Consider the following 20,355-nt stretch of genomic DNA (forward strand, 5'->3'; position numbering starts at 1 on the left):
GTAACGAAAGCCATATTGTTGTGGCTTTTGGATGATTTGGATGAGCTTATTCTATTCTTGTATTTGGGTGCTTTGGGGAGAAAGAGGAAAGGATTTAAGGGTGTAGTTATTGAAGATAAAAGGAATGGAAAATTCTACTCCACAGAGGTGTGGGAACTTTTCCTCTTAATAATACCTTCCCTCTATTGATTAGATCCTATTTATATATATGTATATATATTTATATGTATAAATAATATTTCCTCTCTATAGCTTGTTTGTACATAATTGGTTGCTTGTTGCTTCTGCATTAGATTGTAAGCCCCTTGAGGGCAGGGACCTTCTTTTGCCTCTTTTGTACTCTCAGGGCTTAGTACAGTGCCTGGCATAGAGTACACACTTAATACTTGACTGACTGGCACATAACAGACATTTTATAAATGCTTGTTGATGGTGATGATGAATAAGAGCTAGTCCCCGCCTTAGAGGTCAGGCCATGAGCATTTATTAAGCACCTACTATGTGCCAGACACTTGTCTACACTATGAAGCATAGATCCTGAAGGACTGCATTGTAATGCCAGTAGAAAAAGTAATTGACATTTTGATGACTCTTTAATACATTAATTTTAACACATGGATCCTCAGGACAACTCTGTGGGCTAAGTGCTTGGCTCTTAGTAGCCCTCATTTAACAGATGAATAAACTAAGGCTCAGACAAGTAATGGGGCTGGGCTATAGCGTTCATGGTTAATATCTTAGAGCTGAAAGGGACCTTAGAGGTCATTTTACAGATAAGAAAACTGAAACCTAGAGGTTAAATGACTTGTCCAAGATCTCACTGGTAGCAAGTAATAGGTTGAGGTCCTGGGACTCCAAGCTCAGTGTTCTCGCTCCCACCATGCCTCTCCCTATAGCTAAATATCAGAGATGGGGTCATGGGTGACCTCAGGTAAGTGATCTGTCTAACCTGACCTCAGTTTCCTCTTCTGTGAAATGGGCAGGCAGGGCTTGGCTCACAGAAGGAGCTGACATTTACACAGGTGATTTCATCGGACTCCCACCATACCCCAGGGAGGGAAATACATGTTACCTCGAGTCATCATTTTACAGTTAGCTCCCACAGCTAACAAGTGCGCCAGGAGGGATTCTGATCCGGGACGGCACACCAGAGAGATCTCTGGGGCCAGCTCCCAACTCTAAAGCCCAGGTTCTCTGGGTGCCAGCCTCCTAGCCCACCTCATGGCCTCCTCCAGAGCTTCTGCGCATGTGCAAGGGACAGAAGGGAAGAAGAGATGGGCACTGCCTCTACGGTTGCCTAGCAACACTCTCACGCCTGGATCCAAGTGCGTCCGGCCTTTTCTCCCCGAACTTTCCGAATGTTCGTTCCTCCGCCTCTCACCTGTTCCCCTCGGGGCCCCCTCCCTCGTAAAGCCTCGCGCCTCCTACTCCTCTGGGTCCCTCGCCCCTCTCCCCACCTGGGGCCTCATTCTCCCCTCCCCGCCTTTCTCTCTCTGGGCCTCACGCCCCCCTCCCCATCCAAGACCTCGCTCTCTCCTCCCCTCACGCTCTTCTCCCCATCAGGTCCCCCTCTTTTTTAAGACCTTGTGCCCCGCTTTCCCTGAAACCCCTCCCCCTTTCTCGACCCTCCCCCCCCCCCCCCCCCCCGCTCCCCACCTAAAGAATTGCACTCTGCTGAGTCCTTCCCCACCATGGAGGCCGAGTTGGGCACTGTGACAGTGAGCAAAGTTTACAAGGAGCACCTGCGCAAGCTGTGTCTGCAAGAGTTCCCATGTGGCCTGGGCAGCTGGGTGAGCCCCCCAGGGAGGGTGGAAGAGGGCCGCGGGCTTGGAGGGAGGGGCCTTTGGGTCTCTGCGGAGGCTTGAGGCGGTCTCGTTAGAACCTCGCGTGGAGAACTGCCTTCTGAGGTTCCCCTGGTCAAGGGCCGCTCGGCTCCGGGCCAGTGATGCAAAGCCTTCCCAACTCAATCCCTCTCCCAAGCGTCCCCCAGCCCCAGCTCAGGCGCGTGGCCCTTTAGGGCAGGGCTCTTGGCTCCAGACTTCCTGGACCAATGGTAGACAGACCATGGAAAACCTTGGTGAACGCCCATCCAGGGAAAGGTTTTGAGCTGCCCCCTCCTCACCCCGCCCCCCCCCCCCAGGCTAGGATCCATGGCTCTACTATGGAGCTGGAACCCTGCTAAGGAGAAGACCTTCCCACTCCACTCAGGGACAATTAGAAGCTCCCAGATCCACTGCAGAACTTGTAACTTGAGGGAAGGGCTCCTGGCTCTGAAAGAGTTTATCAACTTAGTAAAGGGCTTCCTCCCTACCCTGTGACACTGGAGAATTCTTGGAGCCAAATAAGGCTTCAGCACAGGCCTAGAGATGGAGGTGCTGAGTTCAAATCTAACTTCCCAGCTGTGTGACCCTGAGCAAGTCACTTAACCCCCATTGCCTAGCCCTTATCACCCTTCTGCCCTGGAATCAAGACAAAGTACGAATTATAAGCTGGAAGGTGAGGTTATGTTTGTTTTTTAAGACTTCAGCAGAATACAGAGCCCAGGGAAGAACTTCCTGGCCCAGTAGAGAGTTTATATGTCCAAGGAAGGGCTCCAGCTGCTCTCTCTGCAGCTTCTGAGTAAAGAGTTCTTATCCTTAGTATATTCACTGTCCCTTACAGAGTTTGTCACCCCTAGGAAAAGCTCCCAGCTCTGCTATGCTCAAGGATTGCTTTTTTTTTTATCCTTCTTAGAATCAATACTGTGAATTGATTCCAAGGCAAAAGAGTGGTAAAGGCTGAGTAACATGGGTTAAGTGACTTGCCCAGGGTCACACAAGTAGGAAGCAACTAAGGCCAGATTTGAAGCCAGGGCCTCCTGTCTCTATAGGTTTGATTATCAATTGATTGTGCCACCTAGCTGTCCCTCTCACCATGATTGCTTTTATAGAAGGATTCTATGATCTGGCAACCAGGAGCTTGCAGCTCTGGTAGAGAGTCCCTTCCTTCCTCCATCCTACAACACTAAAGAACTTCCAGGGCTAGTGAAAGGCTCTCCATCCAGAATAGGACCTAGCACCCAAGAAAATAGCCTCCCATAGTGTAGAGCTTGTAGCCAAGCCTTGGCAAAGAGCTCCCAGGGCCAACAAAAGATTCTTTGCCCTGTTACAGAGTATAATTCTTCTATCTATTACAGAATTTGTAACTCTAGGAGAGGACTCCGGGTTCCAATACACAATTTGTCACTGCAATATTGTCTCATAACACAGAGAAAAGGAATGGAGGGCAAAAGCAGAGTGGAAGGCTCCTGGCTCCAGGATGGAGGTGGTCCTGGGATCAGTGAAGGGCTCCCAAAACCAAGAAAGGGTTCTGAATTCTGGGGAAGAGTCCACGATCTCAGTATAAAGCTTGCCAACCCCAAGAAGAGCTCCTGGCTCAAGAACAAAGTTTGTAGCTCCCAAGAATGGGCTGCTGGCCTCAGTATTAATGATTGAATGAACAAATATTGATGAATACCCGGCCAAACACTGTGGCACTAGGTATTGGCAATGCAAAGACAAAAATGAGAGTTCCTGTCCTCAGGAAGCTTGCATTCTCTCTGGCCCACATAAATAAATGAAATCGAGATAAAGTTCAAGATAATTTCAGGGGACAGGCAACTGGGGATCAGCAAAGACGTCATAAAAGGAGGGGGTGCTTTGAAAAAAGCTGGGTCTAATAAGAGGCAGAAATTGAGGTTGGTTTTTTCTAAAGCTATAATCTTACCACAGAAATCTCTAATATCATTTCCTTTACAGCAATTATTTTTGTACTTTGAACTGGATGCTAACATAAAATGAATTTTACAGAGCTGTAATAGGTCCAAATGGGCACATGATTTTGACAGAAAGGGTGATCTCATAAGCAGATTAGGAGACTATGGAATATTTGACCTGTCAGATTTGTGAATGAAGGAAGAATTTGTGACAAAACAAGAGATAACGATTACTACAGGATAGAAAATGAAGTAATACCTCACGCTTATCAGATTGGCTAATGTAAAAGAAAAGGGAAATGACAAATGTTTCAGGGGACGTGGAAAAAAAAATGGCACATAATGCCCTATTGCTAGAGTTGAGAATGGGTCCAGCCACTCCAGAGAGCAATTTGGAACTAGACCCAAAGGACCATAAAACTCCGCCTACCTTTTGACTCAGCAATACCACTACTAGGTCTATATACCAAAGAGATCAGAGAAAAGGGGAAAGGGCCTGTGTGTATTAAAATATTTATAGGAACTCTCTTTTTAAAAACCTTTACCTTCTGTCTTGGAATCAACACTCAGTATTGGTTCCAAGGCAGAAGAGTGGTAAGGGCTAGGCAATGGGGGGGGGGGGGGTTAAATGACTTACCCAGGGTCACACAGCTAGGAAGTGTCTGAGGTCAGATTTGAACCCAGGACCTCCTGCCTCTAGGTCTTGCTCTCTATCCACTGAGCCACTCAGCTGCCCTCCTAGGAGCTCTCTTTATGTTGACAAAGAACCAGAAATTGATGGGATGCCCATCAATTGGGGAATGACTGAACAGGTTGTGATCTGTGATTGTGATGGAATACTTTTGTGCTAAAAGAAATGACAAAGGGGATGGTTTCAGAAAAACCCAGGAAGGCTTATATGATCTGATGCAGGGTAAGGTGAGCAGAACCAGGAGAACATTGTACATAGTAGCAGCAGTTTTGTATAATGATTGACTGTGAGTGACTTGGCTATTCTGATCAATGCAACGATCCAAGACAATTCCAAAGGCCCTGTGATAAAAAATGCTGTCGCCTAGGAAAAGCTCCCAGCTCTGCTCTGCTCAAGGATTGCCTTTTTTTTTTAACCCTTCTTAGAATCAATACTATGAATTGATTCCAAGGCAAAAGAGTGGTAAAAGCTGAGTAACATGGGTTAAGTGGCTTGCCCAGGGTCACACAAGTAGGAAGCATCTGAAGCCAGATTTGAAGCCAGGACCTCCAGAGAAAGAACTGATGGAGTCCAAATGTAGATCAAAGCATAATTTTTTTCACTTTTTAGTTGGAAGGGCATTTAAAGGAGGGAGGCTATTAGAATCTGAACAAGGGTGGAAAAGACTGCCAGAACAAGTAAAAAATGATCTAGTGCCAGCAGGACCTGCAATTGCTTCTTATTCTGAACACTACCCCAAGGTACATAAGCCCCTTCTTCAGTCCCTGACCTAGAATGGGTTTTAGGTGGCAAAGTTGCTATATAGCACCCCTTCCTTGGTATGGGTTTAGGAGCTGCCAGCACAGTACCAGAGCTTTCCCTTGGGTGCTGAAGTGCCCTGCATGGCTATTTCTTTGTGTGTAAATTTTTATTTTACCAATTACATATAATAACAGTTATTGTCTCCCTCCCTCCCTTCTTTCCCCCTTCTCAGAGATAGTAAGCAATTTGATTTGGGTTATGCATATATTATCATGCAAAATAGGTTTCCATATTGTTCATTGTTGTAAGATAATACTCATATAAAAGCAAAATCCCCAAATAAACTACAGTGAAAAATTATATGCTTTGATCTGCATTCCATGCCTGGCTGTTTCTGGCCCTGTCCCTAATATCTGCAGAACTCTCTGTCTTACTATGCTGGAAAAATGACTCATTGTGCCTTTTTTTTCCCCTGAATGTCCCCATAATAATTTAGCCAGGCGTGTTTTCTAGATCTGTTTGGGAGAGTTTTTTTTTGGGGGGGGGGATGGAGGGAGTGAGGATATAAAAGCTACCCCACCATCTTGACTCTAGCCCAGAGAGTATCTCTGAAGGTCTGTTGAAATAATTTTTAAATGCTCCTAATTCCTGTAGTGAGAGTTGGGGGATTCCAGGTCCCACAACACTGTGTAGTTCTTTTGCAGACTCAGGAAGACTTGGGCCCAGCCCTCTCTGCATGGTCTAATACAGAATTTGTAACTCTAGGAGAGAGTTCAGCTTCCAATACACAATTTGTCACTGCAATATTGTCTCATAACACAGAGAAAAGGAATGGAGGGCAAACTGGCTCCAGGATGGAGCTTCCTACCCTGCTAAAGGTGGTCCTGGGATCAGTGAAGGGCTCCCAAAACCAAGAAAGGGTTCTGAATTCTGGGGAAGAGTCCACGATCTCAGTATAAAGCTTGTCAACCCCAAGAAGAGCTCCTGGCTCAAGAATAAAGTTTGTAACTCCCAAGAATGGGCTGCTGGCCTCAGCATTAATGATTGAATGAACCGATATTGATGAATACCCCGCCAAACACTGTGGCACTAGGTACTGGCAATGCAAAGACAAAAATGAGAGTTCCTGTCCTCAGGAAGCTTGCATTCTCTCTGTGCCTTATAAGTAAATGAAATTGAGATTAAAGGAAGTTCAAGGAAATCTCAGAGGGCACGTTTCTAAATTGTGAGTTTCATAGTCTACAGTTGGAATCCACCGTTATCTTGCTTTCCATCTATGGAATCAGTTTGCACTCATTTATATGCTCCTTCCTAAGGATTCTGTAGTACTTCAATATGTCAAGGATGTGTGGTTTTGTTGGTATGTGTGTCTTCTTTCCCAATGCAGATAGCAACCTTCTTTTCAGAAGATGGCATTCCAGAGCTGCTGTGACCCCCAAAATCCATTACTTTGCCGCTGTCCATCTGACAGTGAACCTCTTAATGACTGGTTTTTAAAAGATAGACATACACTCAGTCACCCGGCTCATAAGCAAAGCCTTTTCAGTATGGTGGAAATGGACAGTACTGGCCTAGCCTTTGAGATTCTGAGGATGCTGCCATACCATGATGAGGCGCGGGGGCCATCATTTAATGTTGAATCTGTAGTTACTTCACATTTACATTTATTTCCCAGCCAAATTGAAAACTCCCCCAAAGAGGGGGAATTATGACTTCTAATTCTTGGGCATTTGCCCAGGCAATCCATATGCCCTTATTTTCTTTAAAATATATTTTACTGTTTTCTTTTGTTTTTATATCAGCTTTATTTTCCCATATCCCCTTCCTCTCTTCCCTACCCACAGAGCTCTCTCTCTTGGAAACAAGGAGTAAAAAGACAATTCCACCAAGCCAACAAAGACATCAACCACTTCTGACAGCATAGGGGGAGTCCCCACCTGTGCATGGGTTGGGGGAAGGTGCTTTTTCTCAACTTTTCTGCTCTAATGACCATTATAATTGTACTGTTCAGTTTTGATCCAGTTGGGCTTCTTTTCCACTTACGTCGATGTAGTCAATGGGAGCATTGTTTTCTTGATTTCGGTTATTTTCCTCTTTGTTAGTTCATATAAGTTTCTCATGCTTCTTTGAAATCTTCTTATGTATCATTTCTTATGGCACAATAATATTATTTTACTAAAAAACAATTTGATTAGCCACTTGCTTTGCTATCTACTGTCAAAGGTACTACTATGATGATCTTCCATCCCTTATCGTTTTTCAACCTGTTTGTCACATTGATGCCTTCTTAAATATCAGAGTCACTTTTTTATAAAACCCTCCCTTGCAACGAGGAAGAATGGCAAAATCAAACCTCAGGTTTAGAAGATTATGTGACCCACTGTGGTCTGATGCTGCAGTGAATGTTCTACACACATATACATTAAATCTATCTTGTTATTTTCTTTCCTAATTTGTTTGGTGTCTTTGACTTGTATGGCACCCTCTCTTCCAGGTAAATCTCTCCCTCTTCTCCTACCCAGAGAATTCTCCCTTAAAGCAAAACTAGGACCCCATTGCCTAGCCCTTACCACTCTTCTGTCTTAGAACCAATACCCGGTAAGGCTTAATTTTTAAAAAGTGCCCAACACCACAGTCAGTGATGACAGTATATCCAGGGATCCATGTCTATGCACCAAAGCCTTGGAATGCATTTTGTTAATCCTTCTTTAGGAACCAACCAGGTCATAAGTTATTTAACGTCTTTTGTCTCTGTTTTTCTTTCCATTCCCATTGTCATAGTCATCTCCATATCATTTCACTGGTTCAAATTACTTCCTTTTCTCCACCAGTTTATACGTCTTTCCATGCATCCCTGCATTCATCCTATACGTTATATATTTTTAAAACTTTTACCTTCTCTCTTAGAATCAATACAGTGTACTAGTTCTAAGGCAGAAGAGTGGTAAGGGCTAGGCAATGGGGGTTAGGTGACTTGCCCAGGGTCACACAGCTGGGAAGTGTCTGAGGCTAGATTTGAACCCAGGACCTCCTATACCTAGGCCTGGCTCTCAATCCACTGAGCCAGCTAGTGCCCCTCACCCACATATTGTATTTTACAGCTCAAAGATAATCCATTATATTCCTCCAACACTCATGTAACCATTCCCCCATAGATGAGTATCTACTTGCTTTTTGTTCTTTGTTGCCACAAAATGCCGCTGCTCATGTTTTCTCATCTTTTATAATTGCCCCAGTTTACTTTGTTTCATTTTGTGAGCCACTTACAGAACACTAAAACACCAGTTAGATAAAGTTCTGCAGAGATGCTCTGGAGCCCTTCATCTCCAGATGATCTTCAGAGACAAGTAGTGGTAAGCTACTGTTACAAAGTTGTTTTTACTAAGAAAACCAAATTCTGTAGCAATTCTCATGTGAAAATTGGCCTCTTATGTATTTCTTAGTTAAGTTGAAGCATTCTTAATTTTAGGGATTTGTTTTTTTTTTTTATAAAAACCCTCACCTTCTGTCTTGGAGTCAATACTGTGTATTGGCTCCAAGGCAGAAGAGTGGTAAGGGCTGGGCAATGGGGGTCAAGTGACTTGCCCAGGGTCACACAGCTGGGAAGTGTCTGAGGCCAGATTTGAACCTAGGACCTCCCATCTCTAGGCTTGGCTCTCAATCCACTGAGCTACCCAGCTGCCCCCTAGGGCGTTTTTTAAACCCACCTTCTGTCTCAGGATCCATACTGTGTATTGGTCCCAAGGCAGAAGAGCCATTAAGGGCTGGGCAATGGGGGTCAAGTGACATGCCCAGGGTCACCCAGCTAGGAAGTGTCTGAGGTCAGATTTGAACCCAGGACATTCCCATCTCCAGGGCTGGAACTCTATCTATGGAACCACCTAGCTGCCCCTCTTAACTTTTAATATTAAAATTTCCAGTTTGGTTTCTTAAATTTCAGTTGGGCAGCATATGTATGTGTAGAATTCTGAAGGGCGCCCACATCATTAATTTTACATTCATTTATTGAGAACTTATGCTAAGGCACTGATAGAAATAATCGGCAAATAATCCTTTATTAGGCCCTTCCTCTGTGCCCAGCAATGACAGAAAATCAAAGAAAAATAAGTTGGGTGTCATCGTGCTACATTTCTCATCTTCAGTGGACTCCTGGAAATGATGGACAGTAGCACTTCCACCTTGTCTCTTTCTGTCAGTGGTAGCAAGGTACTTCTTCCTCGTAAGCACTCCACATCCTATCCTGAGCTAATTTTTGTGGATTCCCATTTTAAAATAGCTCTCACATCCACCTCTCTCTTTTTCTTTAGCCTGCTCAGCCAGGTTTGAAACCTCAAGAATTGCCCTTGCCTTCCACCTTTTCTGTAATGGGATAGGGCCTGGGTTTGACTATTGAACTGAGTGAGAGAGGGTGACCCAGTCTCAGAAAACATACAAACAAAAACATCTCAAAACAAAGCAGAAATTATTTATTCGGTGACTTCCTATTGTCTCCAGGACAGGCTTCTCTGCCTGGTATTTAAAGCCCATCACCAGTGGGTAGCTAGGGGGACACTTCCCAGCTGTGTGACCCTGGGCAAGTCACTTAACCTCCATTGCCTACCCCTTCCCACTCTTCTCTTTTTGAATCAATACTTAGTATTGATTCTAAGATGGAAGGTAAGGGTTTAAAAAAATAAAAAGAAATCCCATCACCCTTTGGCATCCATATACTTCCCTCTTCCCATTCTCCAAGCTCCATGTGCCCTCTGTCCTGGATGTGGGATGTGCTCTCTTTTCACACTGTGCTTCAAAAAAAAGAAAATCCCTAGCTTCCTTCAAAGCTCTATTTAGTTCATCTAAAGAACAAAAGATCAAGAATATCAAAGGAAATAATGAAAAAATTTAAAGAAAGGTGGCAGTACCAGATCTTAAACTGTACTATAAAGCAATGATCATCAAAACAAAATGATATTCACTAAGAGAAAGAAGGGAGGATCAGTGGAATATTCTTGGGGTAAGTGACCTCAGCAAGCTAGTGTTCAATAAACCCAAAGAGCCCAGCTTTGGGGACAAGAACTCACTATTTGACAAAAACTGCTGGGAAAAATGGAAACCAATATGGGAGAGATTAGTTTTAGATCAACATCTTACACCCTATACCAAGATAAACTCAGAATGGGTGAATGACTTAAACATAAAAAGTGAAATCATAAATAAATTAGGTGAACATAGAATAGTATATTTGTCAGATCTGTGGGAAAGAAAGGAATTTAAGACCAAGTAAGAAATAAAGAACATTGCAAAATGTAAAATGATTGACTTTGATTACATCAAATTAAAAGATTTTGTACAAATGAAACCAATGCAACCAAAATTAGAAGGAAAGCAATAAAGTAGGGAAACATTTTTATAACAAAACTCTTTGACAAAGGTTTAATTTTCCAAGTATATAAGGAACTAAATCAAATTTACAAAAAAAATCAAGCCATTCCCCAATTGACATGTCAAGGGACATGAATAGGCAGTTTTCACATGAAGAAGTCAAAACTATCAATAATCACATGAAAAATTGTTCTACATTCCTCCTAATTAGAGAAATGCAAATAAAAACAACTCTGAGGTACCACCTTACACCTAAGAGACTGGCCAATATGGCAGCAAAGGAAAGTAATAAATGTTGGGGGGGGGTGGCAAAATTGAGACACTAATGCATTGTTGGTGGAGTTGTAAATTGGTCCAGCCATTCTGGAGGGCAATTTGGAATTATATGCAAAGGCCTTTAAAAGACTGCCTTCCCTTTGATCCAGCCATAGCACTGCTGGGTTTGTACCCCAAAGAAATAATAAGGGAAAATACTTGTACAAGAATATTCATAACTGCTCTCTTTGTGGTGGCAAAAAATTGGAAAATGAGAGGATGTCCTTCGATTGGAGAATGGCTGAACAAATTGTGGTATATGTTGGTGATGGAATACTATTATGCTCAAAAGAATAACAAACTAGAGGAATTCCATGTGAACTGGAATGACCTCCAGGAAGTGATGCAGAGCAAAAGGAGCAGAACCAGAGATGGATACACTGTGGTACAATTGAATGTAATGAACTTCTCTACTAGCAGCAATGCAATGCCAGGACAATCCTGAGGGACTTATGAGAAAGAACACTATCCACGTCCAGAGAAAGAACTATGGAAACAGAAATGCAGAAGAAAAACACATGATTGATCACATAGTTTGATGGGAATATGATTAGAGTTTTTATGTTAAATGATCACTTTACTGCAAATATGAATAACATGGAAATAGGCTTTGAACAATGATACATGCATAACCCAGTGGAACTGCTTGTCAGCTCCAAAAGGGGGAGGGAAAGGAGGGGGAAATCATAAATCATGTAATCATGGAAAATATTCTAAATTAAAAAAAAAAAGCTCTAGTTAGGTGTCACCTTCTATTGAAGGCCCTTCCTGGCACCCCCTTTCCCTTCTGATATCACTGTATTTCTTTTTCTAGATTCTCTGTATTATGTCTCCAGGCAAATATAAATTTCTCAAAGATGAGAACTTACTCATTTTTGTCTCGCAATGCCATGCACTTAGTAGATGCTTAATAAGTCTTTGTTCTCATCTAATTGAGTTATCTTATGTAGACTCTCTAATCTTTCCCTAGTTTAATACTATATTAATTTGCTTTGAGGGTTCCCTTGATGATATCACGTCCCTACCTTTGGATAGTATGAAATTCAGACTCTTCAATCTGACTTTCAAGGTCTGGCCTCAGTTTCCCTTCCATATTCATCTCAAGCTGTCTCCCAATGTGTTCTCTAATCTAGCCAAACTGCCTTATTTGCTATTTCATAAATGGGTCCTCTGCTGCTTTTATTTCCACTATCTGTAACACCTCCTTATTTCTGGCAATTGTCTTCTCATCTATTTAGCTCTACTTTTCAAGGATCTATTCAATTATCACTTTTCTAGTGCCTTCTCTGGTCTCTACAGATAGAAGGTATCTCCATAAGCTGAATTCCTATGGTTTCTTATTTAATTTTATTTATTTCCTTATTCCTTTTTGTAAGTGCATAACCTTATGAAACCCCAACCCCAAAGCATAAACCCAAATAGACAAGTGAAAAATTGTATGCTTTCATCTGCATTTTGACTCCAGCAGTTCTTACTCTGGAGGTGGATAGCCGTCTTTTTCCTAAGACCCTCAGAATTGTTCTGGATCATTGTATTGCTGAGAGTAACTAAGTCCATCAGAGTTGATCATTCCACGATATTGCTGTTCCTGTGTACAGTGCTCTCCTGGGTCTGCTTATTTCACTCTGCATCAGTTCACATAGGTCTTGCCAGATTTTTCTGAAATCCTCCTGTTCATTATTCCTTACAGCACAAAAGTAGTCCATCACCATCATGTACCATAGTTTGTTCCGCCATTCCCCAGCTGATGGAGATCCCTTTAGTTTCCAATTCTTTGCCACCACAAAAAAGAGCAGCTAGAAATATTTTTGTATTTTCCCATTTTTTTATCTCTTTGGAATATAGACCTAGTTGTAGTATTACTGGATCAAAGGGTTTGTCCTTACCCTTTTACAGCCCTTTGGACATAGAGTTCCAAATTGCCTCCTCCCAGAATGGTTGGATCAGTTCACAACTCCACCGGGAATACATTAGTGTAACAATTTTGCCACACCGCCCTCAACATTTAGCATTTTCCTTTACTGTCTTCTTGGTCTCTGGTTTCTTATTTAGAGCCATTTAGGAAGATGGCTTCCTTCCCTCCTAGACTCCTGGAGACCAGGAACCATATTATTGTGCCCACAACGAGCTCCTAGGAAATACTTGTTGGATAAATGAATACTTGCTGACTATGAGTTTAAACTTATATGACCTCTCTCCCTTTTACCCTAGAACAAAGTCCGCTTTTCCCCTCAACACTTAAAAACCCAGAAAGGGCTGATCCCCAAAATGCCAGAAAACGTGCCCCCTGAAGAGGAGTCTATGGAATCCCTGCTAAGACTGGCACAAAGTATAGAATCTCCCTGGGCTCTAGACAAAGATGCAACCATGGAAGACCAGTATTTGAGAGAGCTTGCCATCCAGAACCCCTTCCTCATTGGAGATGACTTCTTGTTCTCCTATTTCAAATCCCTCCGACTGGTGAACAAGGGGGTAAGTGCTGGAGATGGGAAAAGGATCCAGAGGCAGAGGGTCGGGACAAAGGGGGCTCCTCCTTCCATGAATAATTGGTAAGATGAAGGGGAGAGAAGGGGGAAATAAAAGAACAAGACTCTGGAGAGCCTAGAACCCTCAAGTTCTAATTCTACCTCTATAGTGAACTCAGGAGTTCTATTTTTAGGGGCTAGTAAGTTGAGTGAGTAGGAATTCTCAATAGTATAAAATCTATTAAAGCAGCAAGTTCTAACTCTTCTCTGAGAGTCAGAGCACCTTGTAAGCTTGAGGAATTCACTTCTCCCTGGGCCTCGGGTTCCCCATCTGTAAAATGAAGGGGTTGGATTAAATGTCCTTTGAAGTTTCATCTAGTTTGAAATACCTGATCACATGATTCCATGTAGCCAGAAGAATGTGATGCCTGCCATGTTTATTCTTTGTGAATCTATTCCCCAGACCCTTGTAAGGAATTCAGTTGTGCACGCCCCACTGGACTCTTTCCCGGCCCACCTTCCCAACAATCTATGTGTCCATACTTCCGTCATCTGGGAAAAGGGGCATATTTTTCACACTTGCTAATGAAAAAATCCATGCTGATTGTGTGGAAAGAGGATCCAACTCCTAGATGTTAGAGGCCCAGAGTTAAACTAATGCCTTGTGTTTATTTTGTTTATGAGTCACTGGGATGTTAATTAAGAAGACATCTAGCCCTTGTGGATAAATTCTATTAATAAATAAATTTTTTCAAAGGCTTCTAGGATGTGACTCTGGCCAAGTCACTTCATCCTATCTGCCAAAGTTCCTCCTCTGCCAAAACAGTGAGCTAGAGAAGGAAAGTGGGGGAAAGGGTCTAGGAGAAGCTGAATGAGGATTAGTCCTGGGGAAAGACAGACACCCCCTCCCTTATATCAGACTATGTCAAAGCCTTTCAGGCCATTCACTCCCCACCCCCCACAAATTGACTACACTGCATCTACTTGTCAGGAAGTTAGACTAACATCTATGCTTTCTCTAGGGCCGGGGAGGGGAGAATTAACAGCCTAATGAGAGGCGCAGGATGTGTAAAGCAAGGCGAAAGGAAGCACACAAAACTGATGGCAACAGAAGGGTTGGAAGAGAGGGAAGATTCAAAGAGGGTATTGCTGGATTGGGGCTAGGGGAGTCGGAGGATTGGGGGAGAGAATCCTAAAATCTTCTCATCCAGGGGCTCTGTGAACTTGGTTTGTAAGACATGCATGCATACATGTGTATATGTACAAATACACCCAAGGTTTTCCCCACAACCTTTCACGTGAAATGGAGCATTTCCCTCACATTTTTAAAAATATGGTTCTAAGATAGGGGTCATATCATTCACCAGGCTGCCAAAAGGGAAGAACTCCCGATCTAGTCCAGCTTTCTCCTTTTACAGCTGAGCAAACTAAGGCCTAAGTAAAAGAAAAGACTTGCCCAAGGTCACACAGTGAGTTGCTGTGTGAGTCAGGGCTTGCAAATCCATTGGGGCAGACCGCCATTCTATTGTCTAAAATGCTTGCTCCCTGCCTCCTTTTGTGGTACCGTGGATGTTGGTGTTCCCTCCACTGGTCCATGTCCGGGTCTGTTTTCCCATCCATCCCAGAGCAAAGCTTTGTAACCTACATTGTATCCTGGCTTCCTTCAGCAGGGTCTGGTGAAGCCCCCCGGAACCCCTTCTCAGAATCATGTTTGTAAATGCATAAAAGAAAATTCAAAGAATTACAGAAGAAACAAATTCTATTGAAATACAGTTCTATAGACTCCAAGTCAAGAATCCCTGTCCTACCTATTGTGCTAGAAGCCTTCCATGTTGTTTAGCATTTTGTGGGTGCCACTCCAGCATTAAGGCATTGGAGGGACCTTGCTCTCACTACAACACCCTTCCCACCATTTTTTTTAAACCTTCCATCTTGGAATCAATTCTGTATATTGGTTCCAAGGCAGAAGAGTCATAAGGGCTGGGCAATGGGGGTCAAGTGACTTGTCCAGGGTCACATAGCTAGGAAGTGTCTGAGGCCAGATTTGAACCTTGGACCTCCCAACTTTCAATCCACTGAGCCATTTGACTGCCCCTCCATCCTTCCCACCACCTTTAAAGATCATGTATTTCCTGGATTCTGTTTCTTGCACCAATTCTTCTATGTTAGTTATCCCTGGAAATAGAGTAGAGCTGACTTTCACCCTCTACATGTCTCTGGCCCCTATGGAAGGCATCACTGGTTTCTTTGTTTCTTTTAGTCTGTGAGTGATGCTCTGAGATTCAGTCATCCCCAGTTATCACTTGTAGAATGTATGTGTTTAACAGGATGGGTTTTATGCCAGGAAGCCGCTTGGGATCACTAAAAGCTCAGTGAAGTTCCACAAACATGTTCCTAATTCTATTTAGAGGAGCCAGGGTGTTAATATCTGGGTGCTGGCTTCCCACCCTCCCCTATCTTCCAGATCTCCCTCGTTGACGAAGACCTGATCAAGTTCTTTCAGCTTGAAGAGTTGATCCTGAGCGCGAACCGAATCCAGATGGTGGATCCCATGAATCTGCCCCGAACCCTTAAGGTAACTGGAGCTTGATGGCCCAAGTCTTTGAGCCAGAGCTGCAAAGGCACGCTGAGAGCCGAGGCCAGCCCCACTGGGGGGGCTGGAGGGGGCCTGCCGGGGGCAGGCTGGGTCTGCTTCTTCAAAGCCCTGCCCAGGTTCAAGTTTGGAGGCTAAAGCCTGACGATACTTGGCCTGGTGCCAAGAGAGAAGAAGGAATGTAGTTCTGCCACCTGCTGAATAGCTGAACTAGACCCTGGTGGAGAGGCTTCTGGAGAGAAACAGAGCTTTCTCTTTTACCTCTCTCATCCTCCCCCTGCCACTGATCAACCCTTCCCAAATGCCTCTGAGTACAGGCTCATCTCCAATCCAGAAACAGGTCCCTAGAGCCACAGAGTCTCTGCCCACCCCACTGCTGCTGTTACCATATATACTGCCATTAAAATAGAATGTCTGGGGGGCAGCTGGGTAGCTCAGTGGATTGAGAGCCAGGCCTAGAGACGGGAGGTCCTGGGTTCAAATCTTGCCTCAGACACATCCCAGCTGTGTGACCCTGGGCAAGTCACTTAATCCTCATTGTCTTACCACTCTTCTGCCTTGGAACCAATACACAGTATTGATTCCAAGACGGAAGGTGAGGGTTTAAATAAATAAATAAACAAACAAACAAACAAATAAATAAATGAATGAATGAATAAAATACAATAGAATGTCTGTCCAGCTCTAGATTAGCTGGCATGCTTCAAAGGTTTCCAACTTTTTAAAATAGTCTCAGTGTACCTTTCCCTACCCTAAGAGGTAGGCAACAGAGGTAACATCTTTAATGTACTTGGCTTGCAGTTGTTAAAGATTCTCTGAAGCTTCTTTGAAGCAGTTGATATTTTAAATGACTCGACACAATTACTTTGTCCTACCACCAGATTAAGCTTTGGGAAAGAATTATAAATGGTTAGTGCAAAAGTGAAGTCTTGCCTTAGCTTTCACTATAAGTAACTAGTCTATTTTTAGCATTCCCTTAAAAATTACAGTCTCCCTTGAACCGTAATCTCATCACGTATTTTCCCTGAAAATCAAATCTAAAAATTGTCAGATTATGTGCGGAATGGTACTGTGGTTGACAATGGAAAGTAGTGCTGCTCGTCATAGTAACAGCTATATTAGATGACTTGGACTTCTCTGTGTTTCCCGTATCCAAATTTACGCACTATTTAATGAGATTTGGCTTGTTTGTATTTATTATGCAGATTTCAGTTACGTCATTAATGATATGTTAACATGAATTAGTAGCATGAATGATCAAGAAGTAGTCTGTTAAGAATATTAAATGTCCATCAATGTAGAGCACTTTACCGTTTAAGAGGCATGTTTCTCCTTTACGTGTAACATCCCCACAATAACTCCATGAGGACAGAGATTATTTTATATATACATAAGGAAACAGACCCCGAAAGCCTGTTGAATTTCAGAGAGAATGGCTAGTAAATAGCCAACTAGAGACCTCTTAGAGCTTTTACTCTAGCACATTTCCAATCCAATATGAAACTTTATTTAAATTCATATTTAGGGTAACATTTCCCTGAAGAGCAACAAGAGGATTATCAACAGACAAAATGACTCGGTTCGACTTGATATTCTTTCTTGGTGTTTTTTTTTTCTTCAGCATCCAAATAAAATTGAGCCATTATCAGTTTCTTCTGATAACATTAGTTCATTCTAAGAAAGAGCCCACATCAAGGTGAGCACAGGTGGAGAGAAACACCGCCATGAAAATTTTGTACGATGCACATCGCATATAGAATGTTGGGTAGCATCTAAGTCAGATTTGCTTTAGGAAACAATAGCTTTCCAAATAAATCCCTTAGTGCTTTCTGTGTCCCTGGTGCTCATTGTCTCGCTTGCCTGTGTTAGATCCCTTTACTATTCTCTATACTATCACTCTACTATGCGGTCAAGTGCGAGCACGCTATCTTTAAGTATGGCTCAAGAGGTTTGATTTTCTTTGTTCCCCCAAATTTTGTATCTCAGATTCTCTATTTAACCGTAAGCCAATTAGAATCCCCGAATCTTTGGGTTGGAAAATATCCTAGAATCTAGTTCATCTTACCAGTTTGTTCTCACTCTTTGTCTCTAAGCAGTAAATGAAACCGTCGCATTTCAGTTTTTTACTTTGTTAGGATGATTCAGAGTGACTTTAATTTCTCACTATCTTCCTTCAGTTACTCCCTTCTCAAAATCTAGCTGATGTTTGTCCATGAAATATAAACTAATTTAGACATGATCTCATGTAAAACAAGATTAAGAATACAACTCATTAGGAATTAGTAGGATTGATTCTGCTACAAAGAAATTACAGTAGTGCCTTCCCAAGTTGGGCAGGGGTAACTTGGACTTTCCTTGTTCCCACAACCCTCTATTAGCATGAATAATTGAGAATTGTCATTATTTTGCTGATCTTCCTCAAAGATTTTCTATCACGAATGAAATATCTGTAATAAAAGTGAAAATTGTAAGATACGAACCCTCGGTGGAAACAAAAATATGGAGGACCCAATACTATTCTTGCAGCCTGTGCAAAACGAAATGGCTATATAAAGGCTATACATTAAATTTAGTCAATTTGATTCTGAGAGTTGTGATGATGATTAATGAAGCGGGGAGCCTTTCTCTTTAGCAGAACATAGAGCCATCTTGTAGCTCCAGGAGGAAAATTGGAGCCGGGAGGAGCTCGGGATTTTTGAGATGGAAGTACTGCTGCCATGTTATACATTCACAGGGTGACAAATTATCAAAGTGAAGAACCGGGGAAATAACCTTTAATGGGGGGGGGGATTAGATATCACAGCATATGGAATTTGATCATTTTTAAGTTAGGAGATACAGAGGTAAATTATATATGTACAGCATGATGATGTATTTCTTTATGGTTCAGACTGTTTTCTAACTTTCCAATTGTGACAATACCTATTTCAGAAGGTTTTTCTGATGTAAAATGGGTGAGTGCTTGTTATTTAAAAAAAAATAAAACTAATTGATAAATCTAAAAAAAAAATGGAAGGAAGGAGGCAGCTGGGGAGCTCAGTGGATGGAGACCCAGGCCTAGAGACAGGAGGTCTTGGGTTCAGATTTTACCTCAGACACTTCCCAGCTGTGTGACCCTGGGCAAGTCACTTGACCCCCATTGCCTAGCCCTTACCTCTCTTCTGCCTTAGAACCAGTGAGGGTGAGAAGGTAAGGATTTAAAAAATAAAAATGGAAGGAAATATGCTTCAGCCTTCCCTAGAGAGATCTCCATCCCAAATTCCTATTGTCTCGCCCCTCTCCTCATCCAGCCAATTAAATTTGTCACAAAGGAGGTAGGACCCAATTCATTTATTCAACAAATGTTTATTAAGCAACTATAGAGTAGGTACTGGGGATGGGCGGGAGAGGAAGGGAGCTATAAAGTCTGGCTGAGGCATGGCCCCCTCCTTCAAGGAGATTGCCATAACTTGCGCTCACACTTCATACCCCGTGGCCAAGGGGACAAACAAGGAAGGGTGAACTGATCCTCAAGGGGGGGCCAGCATGGGGGCAATCAAGCCGTCTCTGTTCAGCAGTCTCTGCCCTCAGCCATTCTAGGGAAATATCTCCCACAAAACTTGGGGATGGTACCTGGAGAAGGTCTCCCCCAAGGGTCCTTTCAGTAGAGATTCTCAGTGTAAGAGATGAGCATCCCAGAGGAGACATTTCTCTATTTCCTTCACCAAATCTCGCAGGTGTTCAGGAGCCCATACGAAAAACAGAACCCACCTCCATAGATACATCACAGGCCATCTTCTCTGAGAAGCAGGCTAGAACTTGAAGGAACCCATACCTAATAAAGTTGCTGCCAAGGCTGGGCATGACCATTACTTTTTTTTTTTAACCCTCACCTTCCATCTTGGAATCAGTTCTGTGTATTGGTTCCAAGGAAGAAGAGTGGGAAGGTCTAGGCAATGACTTGTCCAGGGTCACATAGCTAGGAAGTGTCTAAGGTCAGATTTGAACCCAGGACTTCCCATCTCTGGGCCTGGCTCTCCATCCACTGAGCCACCCAGCTGCCCCCATGGACACGATCATTTCTCAGAATCACTAATCACAGACTGATCTGTCCAGCCTTACCTCAACCAACTGATACCATTGCCTTGTGATTCTCAAACGTCATTGTGGCCAGGAGGGGGGAGACTTGGGAAAGACCCCACCCTCTAAGACTCCAAAAAGAAAAAGTTCCCCCAAAGGAGAAGACCTCCAAAAAGCAGCTGGTTCCATGACTCTTACAGACCGCCAAGGGGAGGGCATTCCTTTGGGAGAGTTATCTTCTTGGGCTCCAGTCCCTGGGGCCTTGGGAATCTGTCCAGATGGATGGGCAGTACCCCAGGCCAGCAAGTTCCTACCACGACACCATCATGGGAGAACTGTATTAGGAAGGCATGACTGTTCCAATCAAACTTTCCTTCCTGAGCACCCAGGGCCCCAA

The 20,355-nt window shown here is 43.1% G+C and overlaps 1 protein-coding gene across 1 annotated transcript in view; it reads left to right on the plus strand.

The window, feature by feature from the left end:
- Positions 1-1,286: 1,286 nt before the first annotated feature.
- LRRC43 (leucine rich repeat containing 43) overlaps positions 1,287-20,355 on the plus strand; it is a 32,529-nt gene continuing 13,460 nt past the window's right edge. Inside the window, exons 1-3 of the mRNA XM_056821811.1 lie at positions 1,287-1,790; positions 13,053-13,313; positions 15,771-15,881. Of these exons, the coding sequence (XP_056677789.1) occupies positions 1,692-1,790; positions 13,053-13,313; positions 15,771-15,881 (471 nt within the window). The 5' untranslated portion in view covers positions 1,287-1,691. The remainder of the gene's footprint in view (positions 1,791-13,052; positions 13,314-15,770; positions 15,882-20,355) is intronic.

The sequence above is a fragment of the Monodelphis domestica genome, chromosome 3 (assembly GCF_027887165.1).
Source record: "Monodelphis domestica isolate mMonDom1 chromosome 3, mMonDom1.pri, whole genome shotgun sequence".
NCBI classification, from domain to species: Eukaryota; Metazoa; Chordata; class Mammalia; order Didelphimorphia; family Didelphidae; genus Monodelphis; species Monodelphis domestica.